This window comes from Aethalodelphis obliquidens, unplaced genomic scaffold, assembly GCF_003676395.1.
Source record: "Aethalodelphis obliquidens isolate GAN/ISIS:26980383/991018 unplaced genomic scaffold, ASM367639v1 scaffold66, whole genome shotgun sequence".
Classification (NCBI taxonomy): domain Eukaryota; kingdom Metazoa; phylum Chordata; class Mammalia; order Artiodactyla; family Delphinidae; genus Aethalodelphis; species Aethalodelphis obliquidens.
In genome coordinates this window covers 9,268,826-9,284,247 of record NW_020838010.1, presented here as the reverse complement: position 1 = coordinate 9,284,247, position 15,422 = coordinate 9,268,826, and the positions used below count along the sequence as shown (strand labels likewise).

The window sequence follows — 15,422 nt, the reverse complement described above, 5'->3', positions numbered from 1 at the left end:
GAAATCTGGCCCCAATTTACTTTACCAACATTCCACCACTGAAATGTTTACATTAGTCACACCAGTCTTTCAACGTGCCCAGCAAATTCTCTGCCTTTGCATATTAATTAGTTCATACTATTACCTAACATACAATGCTTTCCCAATTTTTCTCTATCCACCTATGCAAACCTCTCCCAATTTTCAAAGCCTAACACAAGTTCTACTTCCTCCCGAAAAATTTTCTCTCCTATTCCAGGCAACAGAGCTCTCACAATTGCTCTATGTCCCCCTTCCTCCTCCAAACTCCCTGTAATTCTTAAGGTCTATTCTAGTCTACAAACATCAATACCACATGTATCATCCCTTCTTATATATATGTATCTTTTCTGTGAGGTTGTAAAGCCATCAAAAATAGGAACTATATCAAACTTTTCTTTGGATTGCTTAAGGTATCAATAGATATGCTGTTATATACAATAAGCACTCAATAACCCATGTACATCCACATCATAGAGTATTACTTAACAACAAAAAGGAATAAACCATTGACACATGCAACAACTTGGATGGATCTCAATCATTTGAGCCAATCTCAAAAGGTCACACATTATATGATTCCACTTATAGGACATTCTCAAATGACAAAATTATTGAGATGGAAAACAGATTAGTGGCTGGCTGCCTGGGGTTAGGGATGATATGGGGAGGCGGTGGGTGTGACTTTATAAAGGAAGCTCTCTGTGGTGATAAACTAGATCTCATCTGGATTGTGGTGGTGGTTATATAAATATACACATGTAATAAAACGACATAGAACTATACACTCACACTGTACCACCATCAAATTCTTGGTTTTGATATTGTACTATAATTAAGACATAACCACTGGGGAAAGTGGGTGAAGGATAACAGGGCTTCACTCTGTACTATCTTTGCAGCTTTCTGTGACTCTATAATTATTTCAAAATAAAAAGTAAAAAAGAACTATATCCAACTTCATATTTATTTACTAAATATGTACATTTTCTATCTAATTTTATTCAAGTTAAGGATAATCTATAATTACTGGGATAAAATAAATTCCCCAAACCTATTTGTTATAACCTAAAAATATCTTAAGATCTAAGTGGCTTTTAAAATCTACAAGCATAAACAGCAATAGTCTCTGGATAGGAGGACTGGGAAGTGGAAGGTGAAGAATGGGAGGGAAGCTACATTTTCAACCATCTTCTTTTCACAGAGTGAATTTTTTTTTTTTTTTTTCGGTACGCGGGCCTCTCACTGTTGTGGCTTCTCCCGTTGCGGAGCATAGGCTCCGTACGCGCAGGCTCAGCGGCCATGGCTCACGGGCCCAGCCGCTCCGCGGCATGTGGGATCTTCCCGGACCGGGGCACAAACCCGTGTACCCTGCATCGGCAGGCGGACTCTCAACCACTGCGGCACCAGGGAAACCCTCACACTGAGTAAATTTTAACCATGTCCATGAGTTGTTTTTTAAAACGGTTTTATTAAATAGTTAATATAAAAGAATTTTTATAAAACATAAGGAATAAAGAATTATGATATAACCTTTCTTAAGTACTCAGTTTAAGAAAAAGAACAGTATTACTATTAGCTTTCAAGTCTCTTGTATGTCCTTCTCCATTTCCATTACATTCTTTCACCCTCAGAGATGACTGATATCCTAAACTTTGTGTTTATTATTCCCTTGCTGTTCTTTATAGTTTTACTATGCTTGTATCTCTGAACAATATATTCTCTAGTTTTGCATGCTTTTGGACTTAATATAAATGGAATCTTCCTACATGTATTTTCCTGTGACTTGTTTTATTTCCCCCACTCAACACCATGGTGCTGAAATTCATCCATGTTATTGTGTATAACTAATTCATTCATAGCCACTGCTACAGAATATTCCATATGAATACACCACAATTTATCAAACAGATCAATATCCAATGTGTATAAATAGAAGGTAGGGACACTGAAACTGAAAAAAAAATACAGCATGTTTGAGATTATACATACATATGTACAGACGTACACGCAAACACAACCATACACAAACATACACATATAGTATATATTCTATTTGATGTAAATAGTTCTGTTTGGTGATATTCTTGTATTTAATATGGTTCTCATTGGCATAATGTCTCAATATCAAACTTCTTTGCTTGAGGCTAGGATTGATTTTTATATATAATTATGATACCAATACATGTGCCCATAAGAAGTATACAAGTGTTTTGGTTACTCCATACTTCTGTCATGCAAGTATTACTTTTTCAATTAAAAACACACATACACACAAATACAAGTATTTTATAGTGTTCTTTTATTCTAAAAATTGTAAACCAAATAAAAATTAGCAGAAATCTAAAAAATACTTATAGTCCCTTCCTTACAGTACAATATTTAATTAGGTATTTCTAGAGTACCTAATCACACCTAGAGTAAGATACAATGATAATATTACTTAGCAAAAAATAAGTAATAGAAAGCCAAAGCAGAAAACGAAGAATTACATAAAAGAGAAAAATGAATGAAAATTGTATACAATTTGTAGAAATATACTTATCACTTTCAGAAAGCACAACTCACCTTTAATGTTGAAATCACAACCTTTCCTGGAGGCCTGTTCAGAAATAAAAGCAAGAAAGTGTTGAATAGTGGAGATGAGAAGGGAAATACTTCTACACACTCATTAAAGACAAGCCCATATTTTAAAAAACATTTACAGAAGATGTAGAAACCATAAAAAAGTAAAGAAGAAAATTAAAGTGACCCATAGCCTTACAACCAAGAGATTTGAGTTTGTATCTTTTGTCTTCCTAGATATATAACACTATAATTAGCATTAATGTGAATAAAATTTTGTACTCTTCCATGATAAATTTCTTTAAAATAAATTTCTCTAAAAGTGGAATTGCAGGTCAAAAGTATACACACTTTTCAGCATTTTGAGAAACTCTCAAATTGCCCTCCAGAACAGTTGTTACCAATTTAAATACACTCCCATTGCTCTGAGTCCCTGTTTCTTAATACCCTTGCCAAAAATGAGTGTTATTTTTAAATGTTTACAAATTTGATAGGCAAAATATATCTTATTGCTGTCTTAATTTGTGCTTCTTTGATTTACAGTATGGATGAAAAGTTTCATATGCATTAGACATTTACGTTACTTTTAAAGAGAGATAACCTATTTTTGTTTGCAGCTCTTTTTTTTTTTTAACTGGAGCAAAACTCTATTCTTAAATACAGAGTGCTCTAGATATAATAATTTTAAAAAGTAACTTTTCACCGATTATTTTCACACACCCCCTTACATTTTCCTTCGAATAGGAACAATTTGATATCTGCTTCAAAGCACAAAGGAGAGACATACCCTTACAGCCGCTTATCAGGGTTATGCAGTAAGAAGCTTTTAAATGATTCATATGCCATTCCTAAATTTTTTAAATGCAGTGATCACAGATGATACAACTTTGTGTTGAAAGGCGCCTTCAAGTTCATCTAGTCATAGCGCCTCTTTTTACAGATAAAGAAACCAAGGTGCTCAGAGATTAAGTGACTTTCCCCAAAGTCACAAATTAAGTTAGGGGCAGAACCAAGAGAAGCATCGAGTCCTACTCCCATGCTCTTCATGTGCCAAATTGAGTAATCCTTGACCTCTAATCAAAACAGTGTGATAAAAAAATTACTTTTGCCATTCAACAGAAAATCAACCCCTTTATGCAACAAACATTTATGGAACATCTACCATGTACCAGGGACTAGAGATAGGAAGATGATTAAGACACAATCCCAGTTTAGGGGTTTTTTAAAGCTTGTTTAAAAAACAAAAAAGGTAGTCTCTTTTTAAGTTTCTTTTAAGTGCCTGCCCACTTAATTGCAGTGCCTGGACGATATCATTTCATGTTAATAAAGGACAATTTCCAGGAATGAAAATTTTAATATCTGCAATAATTTGGTTTCCCTGGCAAACATATACTGGTCTGTAACAAAATCCTGTTTATCCGGAGGTGATTAGGACCAAGGTTATTCCAATTTTAAAAAAAGGAATAATATTTCACAAAAAGGATGTGTAAAATACAAGTGCACTCAAAACAATAACAAAAATTTAAAAAACAAAAACAAAAAACCTTGAAGAGGCTCAAATTTCCATATGGCACATATTCTGAATGTCAATCAAGAAAAAAAAAATCATCTACCACAGAGGTGTAGCGACAAGAGGAAATAAGATGTTTTTCAAAAAACTTAACCCCCATATGAGGTAGAGAAGGCAAGAAAAAGAAAATCTGCCTTCCCCATGACTCCCACTTTGAGAAATCTGATCAGGTTTTTTAGCTGTCCAAAAAACAGAATAGGGCGCCACATTTATCTCTTGCATGTAACTGGTTTCATAAAGAGCTGATTATTCACAGGATCTAAGTTATAGACCAACTGTTGACACACATGGAAATAGTCCAGATTGGTTCTGGTGGGGCTTTACATACAGCTGTGTACAAACTATAAAGAGTAATTTATTACTTCCTTTTGAGAGCCAAGGGAATGCAGTGAAAAGAACATGTGCAGATAGACCTTGCTTGAATACTGCTTCTGCCATTTACCCTATGTGTGATCTTGATCAATTCATTTAATTTATCCAAGCCTCAATCTCCTCCTTTGGAAAAGGGGTAAAAACATCTACACTTCATAGGACTACTATAAGCATTAAGTGAGAGAGCACATGGGGCACACACAATAAGCTGTAGTTTCCTCAGCAGCTTTGAATTGCTCCATTGAAACTCACAAATAATGAGTGCACCAAGTTTCTCCAAGGGACTTTGTCAGTAGTGGGAAGCCTGAGACCAATTTCTGGATATAGGAAAGATACCCTACAGCCCGTAAAGCTCCAGGCTATTTAACAACAGGGAACATGAAAAACACCAGATTATACTGAGCTGGTGATTAAAATGGGATCCTGCTTGCATTTTGTGATGTCATTAAACAAAAAACTAATAACAAAAGCCACTCGTGTTCAAAACATAATTTAAATGTTACAAAGTTGTTAAGGTCTTGGTAGGTAGTAAAACATTTCATAGCTTCCTCTAGTCTGATTAAGCCTAAAATTGTCTTTAACAGGGTAGTCTGTAAGATACATTTTTTCATCCATTTATAGAACATTAGCATCTAGTAAAAAGTGAAAGCATATTTATAACTTGCAAAGTTGGCTAAAACGATTTGTATCATGTGCCAAAATGAGAAAACAATTCATTTCACCATAATAAACAGTAAATCATTATTTAGTATTTCCACAGGAAATGTTCTTAATAGGGGCCTTGTAATAATAATTATACAATGGCCATCATTTATTAATAAGCATGTGCCAAAAATGTGCTAAGACTTGACTTGCTTTTGCTTCTTTAGTCCTCACAACTTTCCAATGAGGTAGTTATATTACCTTCCCTATTTTACACAACAAAAAAACTTGAGGCTTGGGTCAGATGAGGTAATTTAAATTGCACTGCTAGTGAATAACTGGGCCAGAATTTGACCCTAGGCAGTCTGGCTCTAGGGTCCACTCTCTCAACTACATTGCAATATGGCCTCTTTTCTGTGTAAGGTCTTACAAGATGACGGTTATGAGAATATTCTAAGCAGTGCTATGAATGAACACCAAACTAAAGGCAATTAGCGCTGCTTCTTGAGTTGTACTAAACTAATTAAGTCAAAGGCTTGAATCCTGATCTGCCTTTAACAACTACAATTAATGCCTAATTGATTTGGCACAGCTAGGAAATAAAATAATGAAATGTTCCATGTATAAAACTGCCAGAGATGAAGCTTCTCTTTGAGTGCCAAACTTCTGAAAGTGTTCTAAGTACTTTTGAATTTCAAATTTCAAAAGCAGCTTGTAAATAAGTACATTATAGGCTAAGCCTTGCCGTTTCAGTAATCTTTCCCTTGAAAATACCTTCTTAAACAAAGGATATACAATTTTCCCTTTCTTACTGACTCAGAGTAATTATCATGCTCAAATACTACACTACATTTTAATACAGTAATGCCCTCCACGGACCCTAAGGTACAGGGGATTTATTTGCCTTCACACTACAGGACCCTAGGCTACTATGCTTGGAATGTCTGTGTTTTATAGTTTTGCATCTCCCTCCTCAATAGAAGTGGTCACTTCTTACAGCTGGCCATGTGCCTGCCTTTAAAAGCTTTCTTCCCCCTTCCCTTCTAATTTTTGCTTCTAGTCTGCATCGAGCTGGGAAACCCGGTTTTTAAAACTGGAATTGTATGGTAAAGGAAGAATCCAGAGCTTCTGAGGGTCTCTCCAGACAACCACTCAACTCTTCTCCATAACTCAGTCTCTAACTTCAAAGTAGAGATAATAACATACTATTTCAGAGTGATTATGTACCTAAAGAAAATAGCTATTCATGTTGGAGTTTGGGGACAGGAGAAATAGGGGACTAGGTCAAGAAAATTAAGTTCCACTCTTGGCTTTCCCAACCAACTAGGGGCAAGACCTTTAAGCAAGGGTTTTCAGAGTTTCTGTAATTTTAGGAAAGTTTATTTTAAGACGCTTCATTAGTTTGGGAGTGAAGATGTAATTTTTATACCATGATTAATGATCTAAATTTTATACCTCTGACTTCCCTTAAATTTGAGATATATTATAGGAAACTTGGACATAATCCAGCGCACACACACACATCCAGAAATGTCCGGTAATACTCTGATACATCTTGTTTACTAGAAAAATATTCTTTCAAAATTTTCTGTAGATACTAAATATTAGATTCCTCCTGTTCAAAGGTTAAGGTCAGTAATTTTTCCCATAAAAAGCCCACATATTTCCCATAAAAAGCACATAAAATAACTTTTATTACACCGCACACAAGTGAGAGATCTATAAGAAAACTGAAGTTAACAGGTAGATATATTTAAGTATTGGTAGTTTATCTCACTTTAACAAAACCTTTACAAACCAAAATGAGAACTTCAAAAGTTCAATTTTCATTTCAAAAGTTTTTATTATAGGATATTTTAAAATCAAATATTTTTGACACATTTAAATATATATGATTAACAAAGCTTCATTGAAATAAGAAATGTGCTTCTTACAAAGCTGAACAAAAATATAACTTTAGGGCTTCCCTGGTGGCGCAGTGGTTGGGAGTCCGCCTGCCGGTGCGGGGGATGCGGGTTCGTGCCCCGGTTTGGGAGGATCCCGCATGCCGCGGAGCGGCTGGGCCCGTGGGCCGTGGCCGCTGAGCCTGCGCGTCCGGAGCCTGTGCTCCGCGGCGGGAGAGGCCGCGGCAGTGAGAGGCCCGCATACCGCAAAAAAAAAAAAAAAAAAAAAAAAAAAAATATATATAACTTTAATGGGAGAAACTTCCTTCATCACCTAATAGCATAAAAAAAAACCTTTCAACATATTCATACTAATTAAAAATGCAGTAAATCTTTGATTTTGCAGCATAGTTTCTGAAATTGAAGACAATGTCTATCAATGATATTATTAAACTTAAACATGAAAAACAATTTCTGAAACAGCTCCAAAATAAAGTCTAAGTTAAACAAGTATTGGTATTCTACTAAAAAACAAACAAAAACCCACATGGCTTATGGATCAAATACTTATTTTTAGTGTGGCTTGCACTCAGGTTTTGAATATAAAAGCAATTTTAAGGTTAGTATTTCAGCAACTTATACAGATAGAATATTTTAATTCATTATATCCTGTTTTCTGTAAGAAAGTTATTTTCATGCACTCGCTATGTTGAGTTTATACTAACGAACCTCATATTTGAGTATAAAATAATGTGTGACTGAAGCTTTCTCCGGTCCCTGTCCATTTAGCATTTTAATTATAGTAGTTTTCCTTTTGCATCTAGGGTATTTGTGTTCAGTACCAATGCACTTTAGTATCTACACAACATTCATTATTTTTAAAATGTTACATGGCATCAAAACATTGCTCTGGTCACTTTGCAGGGCAGTATAGGAATTATTTTTTCTTTTATAAACTCTGACCTGATCCAGTGATAACTTTCAGACACCTAAGGTAAAATTTCATTAGAATAATAAGGTCATTACTTCCCAAGGTAGGTGCTAATCACTGGGATTCGGATCTGATGACAATAATTACAGTTTATCCAAAAGTTGCTCACTAAGTTTCCAGAGGAAGCAAAATGTCAAATCCTTTATAAACTCTGACATAATAATACTGCATTCAATACAATTTCAGTGAAATGTAAAAATATGCAAGCGATGCAACATTTTATTAATAACCCTCTTAGCTTGAGTTTGGAACTTGCTAAACCTGACTCTCTAATTTAGTAATGTTGAGAACAGTATTCATTTACTTAATAGAAATAAAATCAATCCAACAGAAGATGCATAGCAGTAGGCTATTTTCAAGAGATTTTGATGCAACATAACTGTGGGTTTTCTGTCACAGGTGTTGGAAGTGAGCATTCTACCTAATGATGTTACCTAGTGTTAAAAAGAAATTTACAGTAATTCTTTACAAAGTCCTAAAAGGATTTTAAAAAAATCAGTAGGAAGGGAATATATATTTTTTTCATGTTTGAAGGAAGTAAGAATAATTTAGACCAACTATCTCATTTTACATGTGAGGAAAATAAGGCCAAAGAAGGTTAAATTAATCCATTCATTCAACATTTACCTACTGCTTACCTCGTACCAGCACAGTGCTAGGCACTGGGTGTAAAGTAGTGAACAAAGCAGACATAGGCCCTCATCTCCTAGAGCCTATGCGAAGATCAAGGGCCTAATAATAATTAGGCGTAGGACCCAAGTCTCTTTGCTGATTCTAGCAACACATGCAGCCTGTCAATTTACCCTAATAAGTCTAATATTCTTTCCTGGTTTCACATGGGTAGGTAGCCAGTCAAATGAAACTGGCCATTTACTAAAGCCTTACTTATCTAGGAGTGCCACCACAAATTCCCCAGGGAAGCCTTGGGGAGGGGGTCCCAAAGACTGAAAGGGCACCATGACACCAATCTCGAAGTAGAAGGGCTGTAAGTTTAGCTACATAGTAAAAGAACATGAGCTGGAAATCAGGAGACCTGAGTTTTAGTTCTGAATCTGCTAGTAACAATGTATGTGACCATAAAAAATATTTTGGGGGAGTTTTTCCAACTTTTAATTATGGCTATTTCAAACATGTACAAAATTGGGAGAATAATATTATCAACCCACATGCACAACATGTTGACCATGGTCAATAGTGATCAATATCAATATCCCTCCCTCCACTCCCCTGCCAGATTATTTTGAAGCAAATCTCAGGAACTATTTCATTTTTACCCATAAAAATTTCAGTACATATCTAAAACATAACCACAACACTATTATCAAATTTAACAATTCCCTATTATACACAGTCAACATTCATATTTCCCAGATTGTCTCAATTTTTTTTTTTTTTTTTTTTTTTACAGTTGGTCCATTTCAATCAGTATCCAAATAAGGTCCTTGTGCTATAATCAGTTGATATGTCTCTTTCAATGAGTAGGTTTCCTTTCTTTTTTTTATTTCTTGCAGTTCATGTGTTGAGGAACTAGGCTGTTCATTCTGAAGAGGATTTTTTAGGGCAGTGAAACTAATGTGTATGATACTATAATGATGGATACATGCCATTAGGCAGTTGTCCAAAACCATAGAATCTACAACACCAAAAGTGAACCCTAAGGTAAACTATGGACTTTGGGTGATTATGGATGTGTCAATGTAGGTTCATCAATTGTAACAAATGTATCACTCTGGTGAGGGACGTTGATAATGGGGGAGGCTATACCTGTGTGTGGGGGAGGGGTATATGGGAAATCTCTGTACCTTCCTCTCAATTTTGCTGTGAACCTAAAACTGCTCTTAAAAAAAAGTCTTAAACAAAGACACTAGGTTGTTCATCCCCTAGAATTTCTCATTGTCTGAATTTCGTTGATTGCATCTCCATGGTGACATGTCAAAAGAAGTATTTTAAAGGAGAACATGCAGAAGAGATCGGAGGGATGGAATGGGCACACATCCAAGGAAAAGTACAAAAACCTATAAGAACAGTATCAGAAAAGACTGGTGCTCAAAATGTGCGAGGATTTAAAAAAATACCAGAGACAGAGTTTTTCATTATTGTAATTTATATTCAGAACAACAAAAAGAAACTGCAGTCTGGATATATGTGAATGAATAATATAAAATAAAAGCCTGCATCAATTCTTTTTTTTTCCAATTAAGATTACTGATAGTTAAACCGGAAAGGGAAAAACAAATTATAGAATGAGGAAATTGAATCCCAGAGCATTCAAGGAGATAAAAGTACCTAGCTACTGTAAATGATTTCAGTTCTCCTGTCCCAAATTATATCCCAGCATACTCTGAGAATTTATAGAGTTCAATCTCTAAAACCTCTGAAGAATCAGAGATGGAAAAGGATGCTAAGGAAAACTCTGGTAGTCAACACTGGAAAGTAGGTAGATGCTACAAACTATAAACAGATTCACTTGATGTCAATGTCAAGCAAAATTCTTAAACACATTGTGAAATGGTTTTAGGGCCCTAGGCGTGGGGAAAAGATACTCATTTAAGAGTCAGTAAGCACTCACAGAAAGCCAAACATGCAAGATTAACCTAATTTCCTTTTTTGATAGGGTTACTGGCCTAGAATATAAAGGGAATACTGTACACACAAAAAATCTGGATTTACGCACTAAATTTTATAATTCTCTCATGATATCCTTTTAGACAACAAAGAGATGTAGGCTAGAATACACTTAGGTGGGTGTGTAACTGGTTGAACATTACTCAAGGTGTGATTAATGGATCAATGAAAAACCATAAGGAAATATTAAATAATTTTTATTGTACTCTATCCTACTTGATGTTCTGTCCCACTTGACATTTCAATGTCTTGAATGAGGAAACTGATGGTATATCTACCAAATTTACAGTTGGCACAAAGTTGGAGGGATAAGGAATATACTGGCTGACAGTATCCAAAAATATTTCAACAAGTTAGAAGGATGGGCCAAATCTTAACAGAATGTAATGTAATAGGGATAAATGTAAAATGCATGATTGGGGAGATATGACTTAACAACAAATCATGTGAAAACATTTAGGTATTTTTGTTGATTGCTCAGACAGTAAAGGCTGTGATATGACTACTGAAAGAGCTAGTGTGATCTTAGGCTGAATTAACAGAACTATCATGTCCAGGGCAAGGGGAGTGGTAAATTCTACTCTACTTCCCACTGATAGATAAGAGCACGCTTTAGAATATCATGTATCATTGGGATACATTTTAAAAGAAACACTGAAAAAACAGAACATATCCAAAAGACAGAAACCAATTTGGTGAATGTTCCAGAAACTGAGTAGAATGATATAAAGAACTAAGGATGGCTAACCCAGAGAAGAGAGAAATGAACGCCTCTTTACCTTTTGGATTTTGGATTTATTTTGGAAAGTACAAGCAGTGAAACTTTGCATATAGGCTAATATTCTCACTGAAGCCTATGTTTTAACTTTTAAACTGTTATTCTATATTTGATATGTACAAGAGTATAATGTAGCATATACATGTAATTATGAAGCACAACAAATAAAATGAACTGTGACTCACTAGGTCACCTGAGAATGAGAACAGCATCAAGACCAGGGCAGCTACTGTCTGCCCTATTCTGCTGCTTTTGCCTTAGAGGGAACCACTAGCCCAGATTTGACTTATTGTTCCCTTACTTTTTTATTTTTAAAATGCCATGTATCTCTAAACAATATATTGTTAAGTTTTGTTATTTCTGAGCTTTGTTTTCAGGAATGCACTTACAAAGAAAAAAAGAGTTGGACTCTTAAAATTAACATTGCACTCAAAAATCTCGGTATTCCCAATCAGAGTAAAAGGCGATCCTTGTCACTGCATACTTAGTTGTATTTAAGTCTCACAACTGTGCCCATACCTACTAGTCTCCTTTTGCTTCTCCCCCACCTAGGGTTGCCAGATTTAGCAAACATAAATATAGGCTGCTCAGTTAAATTCCAATTTCAGATAAACAACAAATCTATTTTTAGTATGTTTATCTGAAATTGGGATTTAACTGGGAGTCCTGTATTTTATCTGGCAACTCTACCCTACCCCTAAAATGATTAGGTGGACAATTAATTCTATGATCTGTCCGTGTGTGATAAAGGGACAAAGTGGGAGGAATTGTATGGCCAATGTCATTGTATAAATATTAATCTAAGTATTCAACAGCATTTACTGACTGGGGAAAAAAATTGCACATGTGTGAATTTAGTCAAAGCTTTTCCAGACAATGCATTCAGTGGATATGCCCAAATGCAAATACTGTATATATGCTATTATGTACATTTTTCAAAAACACTCAGTGAAACAGAGTAGTAAGGTCTATTAACAGCTTCATTATTTTGGCTTAGATTGAACCCCTCAAAAAAACAAAAACAAGATGGCTACTGTAACAAACTGATAAATCTCTAGATATGTAAACTGACTTATAACCATTATTTATAAAAATATTTATATCATTTGTCTTCGTGTTAAAAATGAAGTTAACCTATATAGGTCAAATAAAGATCAACAGCCAACTTTCTGGATAAATATCAATTAAAATTATGTTGTCATTAAAAATGGATCCGGTTACTGTATTTACAAAGTCATTTTAGGACACTTCACTTTATAAAAGGGATATCAGAAATATTTCAGATACGTTCTTTTTCAATAAAAAAAACTGATGAGCTTTCTACAATATGAGGTAGAACTTGCTTTTCAATTGTCTCAACATCCTCCCACAACCTGAAGCACTAATGGCTCCTCAATTTGAATGGCAGTCAATACAAGTGTGTATTAAGAACTCGTACAGATTAGATTCCCCAAATAGAAGCCAGTTGCATTTCCTTGCCTGTCTTACTGCAAAACCCACATTTTGAAATCAGGTATAAACATGGCTGACTACTGTAATAGTCTAACTTGGTTTTTCAGAGCTTCAGCGAGTGGTTTCTCTCCAGGCAATCATTGAATCATCTTTTCCATCTTCATCACTCATGCACTATGGCTTTAGGGTAATCAGTGCTTAAGTCTACTTTAAAAAAGAACACTGAATTTCTGTAGTTTCAAACAGTCAGATCCCATAAGCCATCCTACCTCTAGTTTCTCACCCTTTAGCTATAGACAGATCCTTCTGTCTTTTGGGTTTGGTGTTTCTCTTACCTCTTACCTGAGGGTTATCTGAAAAACAAACACAACCTGTAAGCCTTCTGAGAACAGGGTGGAAGGAATGTGCAGACTAAAGCTACATTTGCCACCTGCTTCATAGTCAACTAAACAAGGAGGAACTCAAAGACCCACTACACAAAATAGAAGAGTGATCTCACATTTAACATTTCCATTTCCAGACTACTCATTATACTGGGCGAAAAGAATATACCAAAACAATTGGGCAACACACAGAAAAACGGACTAACAAGGTCTTCTTTTCTTTTTTTGTCAGTAAGAGGACTCACATTTTAGGTTCTGAGGAAAAAAAGATGGTTGGCTCTGAAGAAGCCTCTTGTCAGGGTGCAAAATTCCTGACAAACTCCTAAGGAGGTAAAAAAAAGAGTAATGACATGGAAGGAGGAAGCATAGAGTGAGTCAGCTGGAATAAAGCTGGTGGCTTGGCAATCATTTTTCTTATAGAAGGTGACTACCAAGGGCTTAACAGAAAATTGTCCTATAGCTTGATTTTGTTTTTATCCACCTCTTTTTGCCTTTGCCATCAGGAAACTATAAAAGTAAGATAAGCTTAAGCAGTACATCAACAAACTGAATCAAGCAGAGCAAAGAACAGCTTGCCTGTACAAAGATTTGGGATTCTAAGGTCCTTGAGGTGAACAGGAGGTGAGCGCAGATAAGGCCCTAGCTAGTCATTAAAATAAGCAGGTAATTAAAGGGTTTTGATTTCTAAAGCCCAGCAAACTGAAATAGGAAGATCTGATGGCAAACTAAGACCAACACAAAAGTGCTAAGTCTAAACTAGTAATCAAAAAGGTTCTGGTGCTCACAAAACAAGGACATGAGGATTTCTTCCCCCACTTAGGCCAGGCAGGAAAACAACAAAAACGAAGCAAAAATCAAAAACAGAACCAAACCTCAGGTTGAAGAAAAATTAAGAACAGTTCAAATTTAGAGAATAAGATACCATTTTATTTTTTAAATCTTGCTCTAGGTGCATAATTTTTAAAAATTTGGTATGCAGCATCGTTCACTGGAATTAAAATGTATATACTGATGCGTATATATCACTAATGAATGTATTTATTAATTAGTTACATTGTTATGGCAAGTTTTACTAGATTACATGCTAAGCATAAAACCCCCCACAGAAGGGGGTTTCCCTTGATACATGGCAATACTGGTTTATTAACAAGATTAACAAAAAATGGAGAATATAGTTATGACAGTTATCTAATAGGGAATTAACTGAATCCTCAAGATGTGAATTACTACTTTTATTATCCTTTGAAAGACCATTTTAGGTTTTAAATACTATGAAAGCCAAGAAGCAGAATATGTCTAAAATACCTAATGACTATTTTACCATTGATATTAATAGAAATAGATGGAGAGAAAATTTGGCACAATGGCTCTCTGTTTTCTCAATATAGGTTTTGTGGCAACATTTTTAAGTGATCTATAATGAAATCAAAGGAAACTTTATAATGAAATATAATTCTAGTCATATAGAAAGTAATTAAAGCTCAAAGTAGAACTTAAGCAGCTTTATCTTGTCTAAAATGACAAGCTGATTTTTCCAAACTGATTTATGTAATTCATGTAGTTTTACGCCATATTCCTGAAAGAACAGCTTGATAATCTATTTATTGACAAAATAAACAGAAAAATATATCAGCTCCCTGGGCCTACTCAAGAATTCTAAACTAAAACCATTCTACCCTGCACGTTTACAATCATTCAATAAATACCCACATTCAAGCAGTAACTCCAGGGTAGGGCAGCTATATCACAATGTCCCAATTTGTCAAAGTGGGTTAGATGAAAGTCACATCTATTAATGATTTAAAATAATTTCTAGTAAAATTGCAACAGAAACAGATAACTAAATTTATGACTGTCTGGAAAAGTCAATACTAATGCAATTATGCTAAATCACTTTGTAACTTACTTTTTAAAAAGTAAACAAGATGTTGGGCTACAGGCCACTTTACAGAAGCTTTATCAAGTTAACGTGCTAATATGATTTTGTAAGTTATCTAAAACACCCAATGGTGTACTAATCTTTTTTTAAAATTTCTATTTATTTTTGGTTGCGTTGGATCTTTGTTGCTGCCTGTGGACTCTCTCTAGTTGTGGCGAGAGGGGGCTACTCTTCGTTGTGGTACACAGGCTTCTCATGGTGGTG

The 15,422-nt window shown here is 35.1% G+C and overlaps 1 protein-coding gene across 2 annotated transcripts in view; it reads right to left on the bottom strand.

Moving 5' to 3' along the window:
- Positions 1-15,422, bottom strand: part of WDR44 (WD repeat domain 44) — an 81,109-nt gene that overhangs the window by 53,968 nt on the left and 11,719 nt on the right. For both annotated transcript variants that reach the window (XM_027089623.1, XM_027089621.1), the window contains exon 2: positions 2,587-2,620. In XM_027089623.1, coding sequence (XP_026945424.1) covers positions 2,587-2,620 — 34 coding nt within the window. The remainder of the gene's footprint in view (positions 1-2,586; positions 2,621-15,422) is intronic.